The 17,584-nt window shown below is 45.1% G+C and overlaps 1 protein-coding gene across 3 annotated transcripts in view; it reads left to right on the forward strand.

Annotated features, from left to right (window-relative positions):
- Positions 1-17,584, forward strand: part of SLC7A14 (solute carrier family 7 member 14) — a 64,950-nt gene that overhangs the window by 41,584 nt on the left and 5,782 nt on the right. For all 3 annotated transcript variants that reach the window (XM_007055489.3, XM_043522496.1, XM_043522497.1), the window contains 5 exons: positions 2,491-2,727; positions 6,440-6,657; positions 10,263-10,409; positions 11,357-11,565; positions 11,933-12,810. In XM_007055489.3, the coding sequence (XP_007055551.1) occupies positions 2,491-2,727; positions 6,440-6,657; positions 10,263-10,409; positions 11,357-11,565; positions 11,933-12,810 (1,689 nt within the window). The remainder of the gene's footprint in view (positions 1-2,490; positions 2,728-6,439; positions 6,658-10,262; positions 10,410-11,356; positions 11,566-11,932; positions 12,811-17,584) is intronic.

The following is a 17,584-nucleotide window of genomic DNA, read 5'->3' on the forward strand; positions in this document are numbered from 1 at the left end:
CAGACAGAACCATAAAGTGCCCTGCTTTGTCCAGGCTTTTTCATAATTGCTGAATCTGCCTCCCCTCTCACCTAGCCTGCTGGCAATGGCATTCCTATTCCTCCTCCTGAAGGGGATGCTGGTTCTCATGGAATATGGATCTGTCTAAGGCCTTGGTCTCTGTTTAACCATACACAGGGCACCTCCAATACCGTGGTGGTAAGGGCCTGTAAGAAATACAAATAAACCATTTCTGCCCTCATGCACAAACAGGACACCGGTTAGCTTGACTAGTATTTGTGCACACATTTAAGGCCCACAGGTACTGGTGGCATTGCAGTATATTGCTAAGGTTAGTAATATACAGAAAAGAACTTAGGAAATAGAGTCTAGGAATAAGACTTTTGGGGGGAAAGTAGAATCCGCATGGTTTGGGGCTGGATGAGGAAGAAGGGAGAATTCTATCTCCACGAAAACTACTACACTGTCATACGGTTCATGCAAAGACACCACTGAGCCGCTTTATATATATATAAAGCTGCCTTGTAACCCAGGAATGGGAAGTGCTTTTATATAGCACTTCCCATTCCTGGGTTACAAGGCAGCTGGTCTTTAAACCTCTGTTTTCTTTGGCATGGTACATGGCTCATCTGAGATAGCCCACAATTAACAGCTGGGCTGCTGCACATAAAGTGCAACATGTCAGTAATATCTTACCCACATTAGAGGAACTGAAGAACAACCCTCCACAAGCCTCAGAGCATCATAGTCTTTGGTAGAATACCATGTGACCAAGGTCTGGCAGCATGTGTAATGTGCTTGTGGAGGTGTCTATGGGTTTGCTGATGGTGTTTTGAACTGTTTATTAGGGCTGGCTGAAAATTTTCCATTGAATTTCCCTCCCCCTCCCCTTTTTTAAAAAAAAAATGGAAAATGGATTTTCAACTAAAAATGCTTACACCCCTTGGAGACAAAGACTTTCCTTGTCTCTGTTACACCATCCTGACTGAATACAGATAGTTGCGGCAAGAGCAAGGACTCTCTTAAAGAGCCTGCCCCTGCAGTTCCAGATTCATCACCACAGGAGCTGCATGGAAAGTGAGTAAAATGGTTCCTTGTTCTCACTCATTGTCTTTTACAGATGCTCATAAACAAGCACAAAGGGAGTCATAGCTGCTTAGAAGGGAGCCCAGCTCTACTGACGTCATGAGGCCTGAGGTGCTCAGCACTTCTGAGTATCAGGCCCTTAGACTGGAAGCTCCTGGCAGGGACCATGTCCTCTGCCGGTTTTGTACAGGGCTAGCACTCAGTCATCACTCAATAAATAACGGGAATACACAGTCATGCAGTTCTAGCATGACTTGCTCAGTCGCTCCCACTGCCCTCTTCCCCGCCTCATCTCTCCCTTATTCACAACATAATTATTAGTCTTCTTGAGACACAGCAGAAATGGTTGACTGACTGATCCCTGTTATATCCAAAGCTGCATGAGAAGCATCTGATTTAAAAAGCCTAAGGCTATTATTACTCTAACAGCAGCAGCAAAGACCTGGGCTTGGCAAACGTCTGACTTTCCATATCCTCTTTCGGCTCCTCGCAGATGGTAGGGGTTGACGACTGTTCCTCAGACCTTTATCCCAGATACTCATTCTCAGTACAAGCAATAGACAGCATAGTAAATTACTACCCAGCTCTCAGAGCTATCGTAGCCCACAGATAAAGGGAGAAGCAGATGGTTACCACTGGATTTCTTCGCTTTTTTTTTAAATCTAATTTTGCCTGGTTGAATTACATGCGTGGAAATATTTATCTGTCTCGGGAGCCAGCCTAAGACCCTGACCCTCCATGCTGTGTGTTTACCAGCAGCACTTATGGATGGACTCAGTTCTGAGCTCCCAGGGGTTGCCACACTCTCTCAGATAGGACACGTTTGGCATGCACATATACGCGGGATATGTATGCACAGATTGCATTTGCAGGTGTTCAGCTGCTAGCCAGCCTCCTGCTTTGCCCACCCAAATCCAAATTCATGTGCCCCTGAGATCATGAGGAGCTGGGTGGAGATCTCTGGCCTGTGTTAGGAGCAGGTCAGACTGGCTGGTCCCTTCTGGCCTTAAAGCCTGCTGAGAGTATACACACAAAATTGCACCTAACCCTTTCAGAGGCCAGACTGAGCTGCCTAGGAGGATTATTTCTGTTATATTAGTAGCGTGTGGTAGTGCCCAGAACATGCTAAGCATGTTCCTGCTCTGCAGGCCAGCAGCTGTGGCCCAACCTCCTTCCTACTCCTTTCTGCACCAGAGGGGATTAGGGCAGGAGTAGTCCCTGCACTCCGCAGAACAGAGGGACGATAACTGCGCCCATGGTCTTTGCGCAGGCCATGCTCATTTCCCTCCCCACCCTACACTGAATACCCATGTAAGGGCTGGGCACAGCCCAGCCCATAGTTAACGTCCTTCTTCTTGTCCGGCACTCTGTATTTTCTCATGGCCATTTGTGCTTTCTAAACAGGTGTTTGTTATGCTGAGTTCGGAGTGCGTGTCCCGAAAACCACAGGCTCTGCCTACACCTACAGCTATGTGACAGTTGGGGAGTTTGTGGCATTCTTCATTGGCTGGAACCTGATCCTGGAGTACCTGATTGGCACAGCAGCTGGCGCAAGTGCCCTGAGCAGCATGTTTGACTCCCTGGCAAATCACACCATCAGCCACTGGATGGTTGACAGTGTTGGAACATTAAATGGACTGGGTAAGAATTAGACTAATACTCTTGTCATGTAATGTGTAGTTACGTGTGTTAATCGGGACCTAAAAGGCAACTGGAACCTCCTTGGAAATCAGACAAGGATCGCGTGCTCTGTTCACTATTACCTCTGTCAATGGCAGTCTTGCTATTGTAGTTACTTGCGGGCATCCCAGTAGAGTTGGAGTGAGGTGGCAGCTTACCTCTCTGACATCAGGTGTGCTGCCATGCCCAAGGTCCCCTCCTTCTGCGGTTCTGGTTCTCTCCTCTGGAGGGAGCCCTCCTCTGGCTGTTTTTTGGGCTTTTGGTCCCATAGCTAAAGCACAAGTCTTTCAAAAGAAAGCCCAGTTAATAGCTGCCCAAAACAAGTCCCTCCCCCTCCTTGGGCAGCAGCCCTCTGCCTAGGGTCTGTGCGACCTGCAAGTCCTGTTCCTTGATTACAGGCATCACTTTCTCCTCTTGTACCAGGGGCCGACCCAAGGCTATGACTTCTCTCTGAATCCTTTCCCTTCATTTCAGGGGCTTCCCATCACCCCAAGGGCACTGTAAGGGAGCCCAGACTCTCTACTACTCCAGACTCAGGCCCTGTGACCCTGTGCCATGCAAACTGCCTGTCCGCTCCAAACTGCCCTGCTCACAATTCCCAGTGCTTCCTCCATCCAACTTTCCCTACCTCACCCTGGACCTTCTTAGCATCTTTCCTGGACTCCCTTCCCAGCTTCTTCTCAGCAGGGAATGACACCAGCACTGGCCAGGTCACCAGCCTTGGAGAGCTTCCTTACCCCACTGCTGTCCTTCCCTTGACTCTCCTCACCTTCCTATCAGCAGGGGACCACCAGACCCTAAGTACGGGGGAGCCACCCAAGTCCCATTCCCTCTTTACACCAGGAAGGAGGGCTTGTCTTTTATCCTGTCTCACCCTTCCCATCAGGCCTTGCTGTAGCATAGAGTCACCTAGGAGAAAAACCAGGCACAGATGGAACCTGGGCCTGGGCCTGACCCTGACATTGTCCCATGCCTCATCCAGGCCTGGTTTTGAGATTGTCTTGTGACAGCTGGGTTTTCAGGAGGGAATGTCTGAAATGGCCAACCAATCCTGGTGAGTGTTCCCTCCTCACCTAAGGCCTAATCCTACAAGGTGCTGAGCTCCCTCAACTTCCACTGAAATCTGCACTTTGCAAGATCAGACCCTTACTGATTAATGCAGATAAACAGGTGGAAGTGGGAGCCTGTTGTTTCTTCATTGGCTCATGATGGAGGAACCTTAATCCAGGAGTTAAAGACCTTTGTGAGTGACTATGTCAAAATACTGCTGCTAATCCCTTCATTCACACAGTGACTCTCTCCTGCTGATATACACGGGATGCTGCTCAGACACAGGGCAGTTTAAAAAGTCACAAAACACAGTGTAAAAGTGGAGACAGTATTTAAAAAGCCAAACAGTCCGGGATCCTCTCAAAAGAGTCTGGTGTTTGCAAATGCCCTGGGGTCGCTAGTGATTCCAGCTCCAAAACTCCCCGAATGCTAAAGATTACAAGAAGAGTTGGATAAACTGAGGAAGGTGCCTCCAGGGAACATGATCCACAGGCTCAGGCTGACTATAGCAAAGGCCCTCTTGACCCACAAGCAGGCACAGTGCTGCACTCTCATGATCAAACCCACTGAAATACACAACACATGATCCAAGTGCCACTCATCCTGGATCCTTCTCGCTGCCCCGTTTGATCAACAGCTGATGTTTGCAGTGCTCACCGTTCCACTCTTTCCACAGCATTTTGCAGGCTGCTTTGCCCTGCGCTAGTGATGGAATTCGTAGCCTGGCTCACTCACCCCTGAGGAGTTCTCCATCTGGTGACACAATTGGAAAACATTCGTTGGCAGGAGGGAGCATTCTTTGATGCCGTCAGAGGGGCCAGAATAAATCATTTTATTGGTACTAGCAATGGGTTTGAAGCAGCACGTTTTGCTCTAAATGCAAACAGTCTCAGAGCTTGGCTTCTTCCAATCCAGGGTTCTAGTTCAGCTTGTCTTAGAGACAGGCTCAAGGGGTGAAGCTGGGAACTGCATCTGGAGTGGAACTTCCCTGCAATTTGGGCGGGAAACAGGTTTGGGGCTTCTACCTGAGCCCATCTCTAATTTACACCCATCAGATGGAAAACAACCTGTGTTTTATTCTCTGCATTTGCTAACGTTCTCTCTGATTACTGTGGTATAAGAACACTACATGGTTTCGGGGGGGGTGCCTAACACACGTACACACACGTTGATGAAGATAACTGTTAACTGAAGCAGTGTACTTCCAATCTAGTACAGCAGCAGGTGAGAAAGTGCATACACAGATGCAGTGTTAGTAGACTGGCAATCAAAGCAACTTCTCCAGACCCCAATTCCTGGTTAATCAGATGGGCTGCATCTGTAAGGTAATGAAAACAGGCTCAGGCTGACTATAGCAAAGGCCCTCTTGACCCACAAGCAGGCACAGTGCTGCACTCTCATGATCAAACCCACTGAAATACACAACACATGATCCAACACTTCTGAGCACCCAGCCAATGGCAGTCTTAAAGCCAAATCATAATATATACATTATGCTGTTTAATTTTACATTCCCCTGTTATCATCAATGCCGAGTGACTCACCAGACGCAGATGGCAGTCTGTGAAGCCAGTAGAGGGCTTTCAGGGTTCAGGGATTCAGCAACCTGGCTTCCGCAGACAGGAACCATGCTGCAGAGCCATTTTTAATCATCACCTTCTAGATTTCCTTCTACAGGGACCAACCAGCTGCCTGGAGCACAAAAATCTAGTAACTGCTTGTTAATTTCAGTGATTTCGCTATTTGTCTAGCAGCCCCAGTACTACTCTGTGGCAGATGCTAATGAGTAGCAATAGATCACAGTTCTGATAAACGGTTTATACAAAATTAATGTTTGATTCATTTTTAATTGGAGGCTCGCAGAGTGGATGACTAGGTGATTTTGGAAAATGGAGGCATGGTCATACAGTTTAGGATCTGAACTTTCGTTCTTTGCTCACCCACAATTCCCTTTGACTTCAGGGCAAGGAATGGAGGTGTGTCCTTTATCCTGAATGAAAAATGGTAATCCATTCACAGTAAACAATTTGACACATGACTGAAAGCACTGGGAAATGCTGTACTTAGAAGAAACCAATAGTCCAGTATCCTGGTTCTTACAAAATGCTTCCCAAGAAGGTTCTAAAACATGGCAAGACACCTGGTTGTTGTGCCATTCTATGAAATGGGGTAAATGTCTTCCTGACCCTAGCTAGTAATCATTTTATAAGCTTGGGGGTGAATGCCTTTGAAATGTATCGTAGCTAATGCAAGCCGAGGTGCTGCTGCACATTAATTACTTATAACCGTTAATCCTTTGCATTAGGATCAGAGCAGCTGTACACATTTTTATAGGTTTCAGAGTAACAGCCGTGTTAGTCTGTATTCGCAAAAAGAAAAGGAGGACTTGTGGCACCTTAGAGACTAACCAATTTATTTGAGCATAAGCTTTCGTGAGCTACAGCTCACTTCATTGGATGCATACAGCCACAAGTACTCCTTTTCTTTTTACACATTTTTATATTGCTCCAGAATCCAGAAGGCAGGGGAAGGGATTTTCCTGAGGTCCTCTCTATCTCTCTCTCTCTCTCTCTCTCTCACTGTGCGTGAAAAGTTACACATGTATTTTGTTTTGTTTGTCCAGGGAATGGAGAGGAATCATATCCAGATCTTCTCGCTCTGGTTATTGCTGTCATTGTAACCATCATTGTGGCCATGGGGGTGAAGAACTCTGTGGGATTTAACAACATGCTCAATGCAATTAACCTGGTAGTGTGGATCTTTATCATGATCGCTGGGCTTTTCTTTGTCAATGGCGACAACTGGTCTGAAGGGCAGTTCTTGCCATTTGGATGGTCTGGGGTAAGTGTCTTACACACAATCTGGTATGCTATGGTCATCAGTGGTCTTCAACTGAAGCATCCTAGCTGGTCATATAGGGCCCACATTATATAAGCCACACCACTCCAATTCCCATCTGCTGTGCTAGCAGGTCATCATTATTTATTTGTATTACATAGCACATTGAGGCCCCAACTGAGATCAGAGCCCCAGTGTAGTCTAGATCAGAGCCCCAGGGTAGACTATCAGCTCTTCTGAGCTGGCACTAACAAAACATAACAGACAAACGCTGGGAGAGGAAACTGAGGTGAAACAACTTGCCCAGCGTCACACACATCAGGTCAGTGGCAGAACTGGGAACAGAACCCAGGTTCTTCTGACAACTAGTCCAGGGCTCTAGTCACTGGCCCATATTGCCCCTCAGACTATGTAACAACAGAAGTCTTTAGCCACCCTCCCCTCCCCTGCTTCCTTCTTAGAAAGCACCACTTTGGTTTCATCTCCTAGCTCCTTGGGCCATGGAGAGAGGTCACAAGGCCTGATAAACTGGGGAGTCTGGGGAGGGCCACCACAGCCAGAGGGGGTAGAGCACAGGTAAATAGGAGCAGCTGAGGTAGTTTCTGTGCACTGTGGGTACATCTGAGAAAGAGGGGAAGTCTGGTCAGTGGTGGGGAGGGAGCTGTCTGAGCTCTCTAAAGGGAGGGCCAGCGCTGCTGTATACTGAACTCCCAGAGACAGATTTACAGGGCAATAACTGAAGGACTTTCAAAAAGATTAAAGATGAGCCAAAACGGGGACCATTCTTCCAAACCCCCTCAAACCGTGGGAGTCCAAACCATACAGAATCCAGGTCCCAGCTCTGATCCAGAGACCAAACCCTGACCCACCTCAAACTGCTAGACTGACAGCAATAAGCTGAAGAGTAAGAGTTTCCAAAGTGCCTAAGTGGTTTAGGAACCAAAATCCCATTGATTTTTTTTTCCAATGGAAATCAGGATCCAAGTGACTTAAGTGCTTTTGAACCTTTTACCCAAGGTGTTTTACTGAAGCCCTGCTCTCTCCCAGCTGAGTGTGGTGAGTTGGTCTATATTGGGATCTAGATCCAAACCCTCTTTGTATCTGCATAACCAAATCCCAAATGACAACCTTTGCCTGTCTTTGAAAAAGTCACTTGTGGTCCAGTCTTCCCCCACTCCATCAGAATCAGCTTAGAACTTTTTCATAACTCTAAGCTCGAGAGCCAGCCATTTGAAGTGATATGTTGTTATAATGTTATTCCAAAATACAGTAGCCATGGACAGAAAAGGAGTTAAGGGAGGGCTAGTGCAGTTTCTATAAAGAGGGGGAAACATACTGATATTTGTTTTGGTTGGTCTTTAGTAAAAATGTTCTAAGCTGTTTGTTTTGTGCACTTCATAATACCACCTGCCAGTTCTTATTTTATGGATGTTAGCTCACAGCTTACTGAGAATTTGGACAGATTTGGCTTTTTCAGCCTGCTTGAACTGGTTTTTATCCAAGGATGAGCAGAGACTGAAAATATCTCGGCTGGACTAAGGCCAAGATAATTTCTCAGATTTACACTGCTCAACTCCATAAGGTTTTACAGAAAAATAAGCAAGAAAGTAAAGTAAACCAAGATTCTTGGTTATCAGAGAGGATCCTGGGCTGTCTGATGTTTTTCCTCCCTCTTCTCTTAAATAAATCAATATTTTCTGCTAGATAAAACCTAAAGAGAAGAAAGAAGCCCCCTTGAGGGCATATATTACATTTATCTTTTGAAGCTGCTTGGCCTTTTTACACCACATATTAGGAACAATAAACAAAGAGAAATAGAAAAAACAGCCATTTCTCTTGTATTCAAACCTATGAAAGACTCAAGGCAAAAGTACAGAATTTAAAGGGATAAGGGGCTTCATCTAAGCCCATTGAAGTCAATGGGAACCTTCCCATCAAATGGGTTTTGGATCAGCTTAAATTTGGGCCCCCAATTTAGATTTTGTAAGAATAATCATGCAGTCTCTGTGTTTAGGGTGAAATTCACTCTTGTGCAGAGGGCCACAATGAGGCCTCAATGAGGCCAGTTAAGTCCTTTAAAATAGGATTTAAATGAGGCTTAAGTGGTGCAGAGGCCCTCTGCAGAGAGGTGAATTTTACCCTCTAGTGCACTGCTAGATAGATAGATAGATAGATAGATAGATAGATAGATAGATAGATAGATAGATAGATAGACAGACATTGCAAACTAACCCGCTTCTTGTGTCTATCTGAGATACCAACACTTTAAAATCATTAGCTTTTTTGTCAGTCTTGCATAAAATACCTTACAGAAAGCCAAGGCAAATTCTTTCCATGTCTGTATTTAAATAAAGAGTTGCTCTCCATTTGAATCACAACTCGCCATTTATTTGTAATTTTCAGCCATTGCACAAGCTTCAGTGTTTGTTTCCTTGGTTTGATAACTGTCCTTGATAATATTGTATATTTAAAGAAAATAAACACAAAATATTTTAACAGTAAAAATAATTCTTCATCCAAGGGTTCCCAGTGGGTGCTGCTAGCCCAGCTGCAGTTTCCATACAAAACAGAAGTTATTTTGAAAGCTCCACACATCTGATTACATCTATTCTGATCCGTCTATCAGCACATTTTGCTGTCACATTAAAAAGTTTGCTAATATGTACTGTGTGAGAATGTTACAAATCCCTATTAATTTAATCAGATTTGGATTCTAATAGCATGAAAGCAAGTGACTATATAAAACTGGTTAATTGTCTCATCTGTCACTGTCAGGATCTGTCAATAGATTCAGGGGCTGCATAACTACAGATCTGTGTCAAGCATTAGTCTGTTGCAGATGACTCTCTTTTAGTGAAAACCCAAACCCCACCAGTCTGCAAACGGCACAGGGCCTCCTGCCTCAAAGGGTGGAGAACAATCTGAGTACTCTCAAATCCAGTGGCTCTCCTAGCCTTGGTTTAACTTTTTTGTTTTAATTTTATTGAATGCTCTTTTATTTCTAGATATTTCATTGTATGGCATGATGTTCAAGCTGCATGTTGAAAGAGAAGCACTAGATTAAATTATTGGATTCTTGGTTCTCCCAGGTGCAGGCCCCAAATCAGAAGGCTCAGTTTGGGCACTCAGATCAGCCTTTAAGTGTCCAAAAGTCCAGTTGAAATGGAACCGGGTTCTTTAGCTTAAGCATCCATGTTTGAAAACTTAGATACACTCTGAACCACATCTGCCTTGCTTTACATAGGCTTATTGACTTCCACTCACGTTAAAGGGGGGTAGGATTTGGTCCACTAGGCACTGATTTCAGTGTTCTCACAGAAGCCAAAATCCACTCCCCAGCAGGAATAATTCGGCTTGGCGCTGGGAAACTCTGTAGGAGGAAGTATTAAGGGAAAGCCTCCCTTTAGGCCACTGCGTTGGTAATGGAACTTCTCCATGGCTGCTACTGGAGGCCTCCATGGCCCTGGTGACCCTTCTGTCCTCACCCTTATGTAAAAGTACAGTGGATCTTCCAGCCCTTGATGGGGGCGGGGAGGGGAATACAAGGAGGCATCTCTCATTCTACTAGTTTTCCTTCATGTGTCTGATTAAATCAATTATTTGTGCAGGTGCTAAAAGGCGCAGCTACTTGTTTCTATGCCTTCATTGGCTTTGACATAATCGCCACCACCGGAGAAGAAGCTAAGAGTCCCAACACCTCCATTCCCTATGCGATCACGGCTTCATTGGTCACGTGCCTGACAGCATATGTATCTGTAAGTACCAAATACATACAACATTTCTCTCCTGTAGCTTCTGTGCTGCTTTCTTTAGTGAGATAATGTGCCGGTGAGATCATGTAACAAATGTTTCCTTCTCTGGTGGATGTGCATGACTACATCAGCTGTGGATGTGTTTGACTATATCAGTGTCTTTCTGTCGCTGCCCTTTGACCTCCCAGTCTGTTGTTTCCAGGCAGAGGATTCAGATAGTTTCATTCTGATGGGGATCCCATTTCCTGTGCCAGCTACATGGAGCATGTGACAGCATGTGACAGCCTGTCTTTTCCCCATGCATAATCTACATCATCCGATACAAAGGGGAGGTCAGTGTGTAAGACTGCAGCAAAACAAAGAAGAGCACCAGAGATGCAGGACACATTTCCCAAGCTGCATCTTTGGAAGAGGAACCACTTCCACTGCTACAAATTTGGGACACTGCCCAAGTCAGCATAGACCATAGATCATAGGCAGTAACGGGTGGGGGTGACAAGCATAGAAATGGCAGAAGCATTGTTCTGCTTCTCGGCATCCAAATAAACACACGTCTGTCTTCAGGGTAATAGAACAAAACTGAGTGAGTCATAGGGGGAAAATGGTGTTCTAACTGTTTTACCTAAAACCTATCCAAAGGCCACCAGGCTATCCTCTTTCCTTAATCATGGCAGTTACCAGCCAAGTCCCTTCATTTACTTTTCATTTGGATAATTGTTCTGCAGTGAAGACCATATTTTGTCCTTTGCAAATAATGGTTTAAGTATGCTATATAAGAAACATAGGATGTGTGGCCATTTCTGAAACCACATTTTAAATATTTCTGACTTTCATCACTGAGAAACTGATCTCATCCATTGTGGGTCCTCGGCAGAAATATAAGCTGCAGTCAAGAACAACCCTCTATACTCCTCCACTCCTACCTCGGTGTCTTCTTTTGTCTTTGATAGGTGAGTGTAATCTTAACTCTGATGGTGCCATACTCTGCCATTGATTCTGAATCCCCCTTGATGGAAATGTTTGTAGCCCACGGATTCTATGCTGCTAAATTCATCGTTGCCATCGGCTCTGTAGCAGGATTGACAGTGAGCTTGCTGGGCTCCCTTTTCCCAATGCCTAGAGTCATTTATGCCATGGCTGGTGATGGGCTGCTCTTCAGGTGAGTCATGCTTTTGCTGTCATTTATTTTTGCCCCCTGATGCTTTGTGACTTGAGTTCAAGTTAAAGGCTCTGCTCTCGTTGAAGTCAACGGGAATTTCACCCTAAATGATCTGAGGTGCACTTCAGATTATACTGAGATTGCCTGGAGCTACAAGCTACCCAAAATTCAGGGTAGGTCCCTTGTCATTATAGCCACTTCTCTGGGAGGGTCAGGCACTGGAATGTTACCCAGAGAAGCAATTATACTAGAGCTTAGTGTAGCTCCAAACCCCAGTACCGCGGCTTTGCATCCAGGTAAGTGTTACTGTCACAGGGAGCCTCCACTGTGTGCAGTTTTAACGTTCTGTGACTGTTTCACACTCCAGATTCTTGTCCCATGTGAGTTCTTACACGGAGACTCCAGTGGTGGCTTGTATTGTCTCAGGATTTCTAGCAGCACTGCTCTCCTTGCTGGTCAGCCTAAGGGACCTGATAGAAATGATGTCCATCGGCACACTCCTGGCCTACACTTTGGTCTCTGTTTGTGTCTTGCTTCTCCGATACCAGCCAGAGAGCGACATTGACGGCTTTGTCAAATTCCTCTCTGAGGAACACACCAAGAAGAAGGAAGGGATTCTAGCTGACTGTGAGAAGGAGGCTTGCTCTCCAGTGAGCGAAGGGGAGGAGTTTACTGGCGCACTCACCAACACGTGCGGTGCAAAAAATCTGCCGTCGTTGGGTGACAACGAGATGCTAATTGGGAAAGCAGATAAACCCACCTACAACATCAACCACCCCAACTATGGCACAGTTGACATGACCTCAGGAATCGAGGCAGATGAGTCTGAAAACATTTACCTCATCAAGCTGAAGAAATTAATAGGGCCACGTTATTACACAATGAGGATTCACCTGGGACTGCCAGGGAAAATGGATCGCCCAACTGCAGCTACTGGCCGCACTGTCACCACCTGTGTGCTCCTACTTTTCGTCCTGATGTTCATCTTCTGCTCTTTCATAATTTTCGGTGCAGACTATATCTATGACAAGAGCTGGTGGGCTATTCTCCTGGTGGTTTTGATGGTCCTGCTCATCATTGCATTGGTATTTGTGATCTTGCAACAGCCAGAAAACCCCAAAAAGCTGCCATATATGGCACCTTGTCTCCCTTTCGTCCCTGCATTTGCCATGTTGGTGAATATTTATCTCATGCTGAAGCTCTCCACAATCACATGGCTCCGATTTGCTGTCTGGTGTTTTGTGGGTAAGTCTTGGATTTTTTAAGTGACTCTGTTTTAAAAGAGCTGTAAAAGTAACTTCTCTGGCAGATGGAAACCTAGATGTCACTCTCCTTTTTCCTCCCTCCCACTCTTCCTGCCCCGCCCCTCCTTTTCTTTACTTTCTGTTCTTCTGTCCCCATTTTTTCTTTTTTCCATGTTCTCCCCTTATTTGGGGGAGATTTTTTGAATACAATATAAATTCCCCCAAAAAAAACCCAAAAAGGGAACTTTACTAATTAGAAAAATTGGGCCACGCTGTCATTCTAACCAGTCTGAGTTGTCAGCTAGGGTATATCACAATTCTCTGCAGCATCTTCAGCTGTGATCCCAAAACACTGTAAAAACTCAAATTAATTCAGCACCCCCGGGAAGTGGCCTAGCATCATTATCCTCATATTGCAAACAGAGACACTGAAGCACAGAGGGGTGAAGTGCCTTGCCCATGGTCACCCTACAGGGCAGAGGCACAACCCGGAATAGAATCCAGGTCTTACTTGCCATCCGACCATCTATGCAGCCAACTACACTGCAACTCCAGCTATGCAGGCTGTAGGGTGAGCCAGTGTCAGGCTGGAGACTAGAAGGCAGGAAACCTGGTTCACAGTCTCCCACTTTAACCATCGTACAACACCTTCTCTTAAAGCCAGCGCTTAAAGGTTAGCATTCATGTTTATGTTTGTATTTATTTATTTATGGTTGCTTTTTTCCACCTCCCACTCTGCTGTCCGGGCACGTCTACAAACATTCAGACATTCAGTATCAACATTAAAATGATCATCTCTGCAATAAACTCCTCTCCCACCACTGAAATATTTACATTTGTCCCCCCTATAAATACCCCCTACTATCATCATAATCAAAAGAACAGTCCCACATCCACCAGCCCATCCTCTCCAAATGTCCAGGGGAAAAAAACAGGCCTTATAGCATGTCCAGAAGATTAACAAATCTGGGCCATAGAGAACCAAAGCAGGATAAGAATACCAGAGTAAAGGACCCCTCATGGGGAATATTATTATTTGTATTGTGGTAGGGCCTATGAGGCCCAGTCATGGACCCCATAGTGCTAGGGTGCTGTACAGACTCAGAACAAAAAGACTGTTCCTGCCCCAAATGTCCTGCCAACAGCCCCTTCCCAATCCAACCAGAGCTCAGGATCCTACACTGATTGCAACTGTGGCCATATGGCACAGGGCGAGAGTTGGGAAGTTGTATGCTAAGTGTTATTCTGCTTACAAGACTAAGCCTTTTTTAAAGAGGAACAATGATTGACATCCGAGCCAACGGCTTGTCCGCCGTGTGTCAGCCCAATCCAAATTCAAGCAGCCTTCTTCTCATCATCATCATCCCTACCAGGGGTTGTGATGGGAAAGAAGAGCAGCTCAGCATTTACCACAGTGATGCCGCTGGGTGCCACTTGAACATTTCCATTCCAGCTGGCAGCTGCAAAACCCGGCCTTATCAACGGCTCTTATTGGTAGAAATTTACTCCATTTGACTAAAAGTGAAAAACAATCAACAATGAAAACCCCCTCCACATACGTTATCAGCAGCAGGCAGGTTTTCCTGTTTATAAAAGAATCCAGAGGGACCGGTTGTCCCACCCACCATGAAAGCTGTGTGGGTCTCACTCCCTTATCTGTCATCACAGAACTGCAGGGCCAGGGCAGATTTCAGCAGTTGATCTTTCACCTGCACTGCATAGTTTGGAGGCTGCTTTGCCTAGCAAGTAAATTGCCTGTTTTAGGAGTTAGACTTTGCCCTAAATCCAGTTTTTAATAGTTTTTTCCAAAAATAATTTGGGTACCTGTTCAGATTTTGGTTTCTCATAAATGAACCCCTGAAGCTGTTTGATGGAATGTCCTGCAGGAGAAGAGCACCAGAGAGATGGCTAGAGATAAATTGGTTTATTCAGTGAAATGAATTATTCTCCCTTGTATAGCTGCTGAAGGGCACAGCCAAATTAAACTGGCTCTAAGCACTGTCCTGATCTCTTCATTGCAGAATAGCTGGGTAACCCACATAGCAGAATTGATAAGCTTGTGTTACTTAGCGTAACAGCTCATTTCTAGTCATAGCCCCCGATCCACGTGGATGGGCCCCTTGTGCCTGCAAAGTCCTGTTGATTTCAGTGGGACTCTCCATAGGCACAAGGGATCATGTGGGTCAAATTGCAGGATCAGGACCATAGTCAGCACAAGAGTTACTGAACCCAGATTTGGGTTCAATTTTTCCAAAAGGCCTAAGTAACAAGCCAAAGAATTAGCTTCACCAATAGTGTATTCTGCTCACTCCCAAGCTATCAGGAGTTGATTGAACATTCCTTATCTCAGGCCAGACTTCTGCACCATTTAGGGTACGTCTTCACTGCAGAGTTAACGGGAGCTAGCTACGCTCAAGTCTCTCCTCTTGAGTTAGCCTGGCTCACGGGAGTGCAGCCACAGCGCAAAACAACGCTCATGCTGCTGTGTTTCCACTGATGCTGCAATCACTTGTGCGTGGCTCTAAGACTCCTGGGGGCACATGCCATGGTTCTGCAGGACCCTGAGCCTTTCCTGATGAATCGGGGAAGAACTTGTTAGAAGGCATTGGAGGACTAGCAGCACTCAAGTGGAGCTAAGCTGCATCCATGCTATAAAGGAGTCAAGTTAGCAGTAAGACATTTTAGCCTATACCCGCTGACGGGCCAGCCAGCTAGAGCTGAAAGCACCACCATGCTTGATCTAAGGGGTTTTGTGTGTGGACAGGACTCGAGTGAGGAGTAACATTCCGTTCAACTTACAACTCAAGTTACCTCTGCAGTGAAGACAAGCCCTTCTGCTCTTGATATAGGAAAATGCTGTATTCTGTTCTGGTCACTCATTTCTAAACGGTTGTAACAGAAACAGGAGGGGTACAGAGAAGGACAGCAGAAATGGCTAGAGGAACAGAAAGACCGCCATGTGCAGCGTTATAGTTTAGAAAGCAGACAAATAGAAGGTAACGTGATAGAAGCATTTAACGAGTGGTGCAGAGAAGGGCATTAGATGCTTCCTATTTGCCCCCGCATAACACTCAAACAAGGAACACCAATGAAATAATTGGAAACACATTTAAAACTGGGAAAGGAAATACTTGTTTTGCTTTACACAATGCATAACCAAAGCCAAGAACTTAACAGTATCTAAAAAGAATGACACATTGGTATGAATAACAAGAACAGCCACATTTACCTTACATTACGATAAAATAAGCATAAGGGATATAACTCCTTATGCTTTAGGGCATAACACAGCCACTAACTGCCTGGGGCTTGCAAAGAACTTCTCCTATGTGCAGGTTATTCCATGATTTGTCTGAGACGGGGTATCTTGCACCTTCCTCTGAAGCATCTCTAATGGGATACAAGGACCACTCGTCTTATCCAATACAGCAGTGCCTGTGTTTTCTATGTTCCTAATTACAAAGTGAGACTTTATTCACTTTCACTGGATGAAGTTGATTCTCTCTGGCATCAGATGAGGATGTGTCATCCTCTTCAGGCCCAGCAGACCCAATGGAGCATTGACCTGTGCTCTCAGCTTCTGGATGGGAATTCCAGCTGAGCTCTGGTTTAAAAAAAAGAAAAGAAAAAGACCTCAGCTTTAAAGCCAAGATGAGGGCAGGTGACAATCCTAAAACCTCAACTTCTTCCTCAGGATCGGGAGTGTATTGTGCAGAGAGAGCGCCCTCTTGCTCTGTACTCTTCAGAAAGGGGGAACTGTACAGAATCTTTGGAAAAGAGGTCAATTACGTAAATTCCAGAGGTTCCCCTGAGTCCTGAGAGCCCTGGGAACTGAGCAGTCCTGTCCCAAAGGTGCTCTCTCTCTCCCTACTTCCCAATCAGGCACACTTGAGTAATTGTTGCACTCCAGAAATAGTGCAGTACATTCTGTAGCTCCACAGGACTCACCCAGAATCTAAATAGTGATAAACAATTTAATTTGTTTTGCTTTGGCTTTTTTATTTCAAAGCAGCCCTGTGCAGCTGAGCAGTAAAGTAAGCAGAGGGCTTCACAAAAGAGCTTCACAAGATGTATTTTTAGGATTTAATTGGACTGAGTGCAGACTAGCACTTCCCAGGGCTCAGACCTGCAGCTTCATTAAATTTCTATGAACAAACAGACCATCTGGTGGTGCAGGATCCATAATTTTAAACCATATCAGGAGATTTCCAGGACCCTGGCTCATCTATTTTTTAATACTCCAGACTGACTGGGGATGAGGAACTCAGTGGCAGGAACAGAAAGCCTTTTTGCTTCATGTGAGCATTTTAGTAAAAACAGCCAAATTCTGAGCTTATGCAAGCAGGAGTCAGTGGAATTTTCAGTATTTTAAGTATTACCTACCCCAAGCATGTGTCAGGCCCCCTAAAATTATGAGATTGGCTTAAAAACCATGAGATTTAAGAAAAATAATATATTCTGGGGTCTTTTGGGTTGCCTTGTAGTGCTGGAGCCTTTAGGCTTCACATTTTCAAGCTTCTTTCCACAGTCATGATGGACAGAAACTTTCTTTTTTTTTTTCAAATGAAAGCTGAGCTTTTCACATAATCACCTGACTCCAGGAGCTGGGGCTTTAAGAAAAAACACCAAATATCACAAGACTTATGATTCTAGCCTCAGAGTTGCAGAGAAAAGCTTGAAAATATGACACCTAAAGATTCAGAAATTATAAGATAAAAGGCAAATAAAAAGAACCCCCAAATTATTAAGTTTTAAGTCTAGTGTATGATTGTCAA

Source organism: Chelonia mydas, chromosome 9, assembly GCF_015237465.2.
Source record: "Chelonia mydas isolate rCheMyd1 chromosome 9, rCheMyd1.pri.v2, whole genome shotgun sequence".
NCBI classification, from domain to species: Eukaryota; Metazoa; Chordata; order Testudines; family Cheloniidae; genus Chelonia; species Chelonia mydas.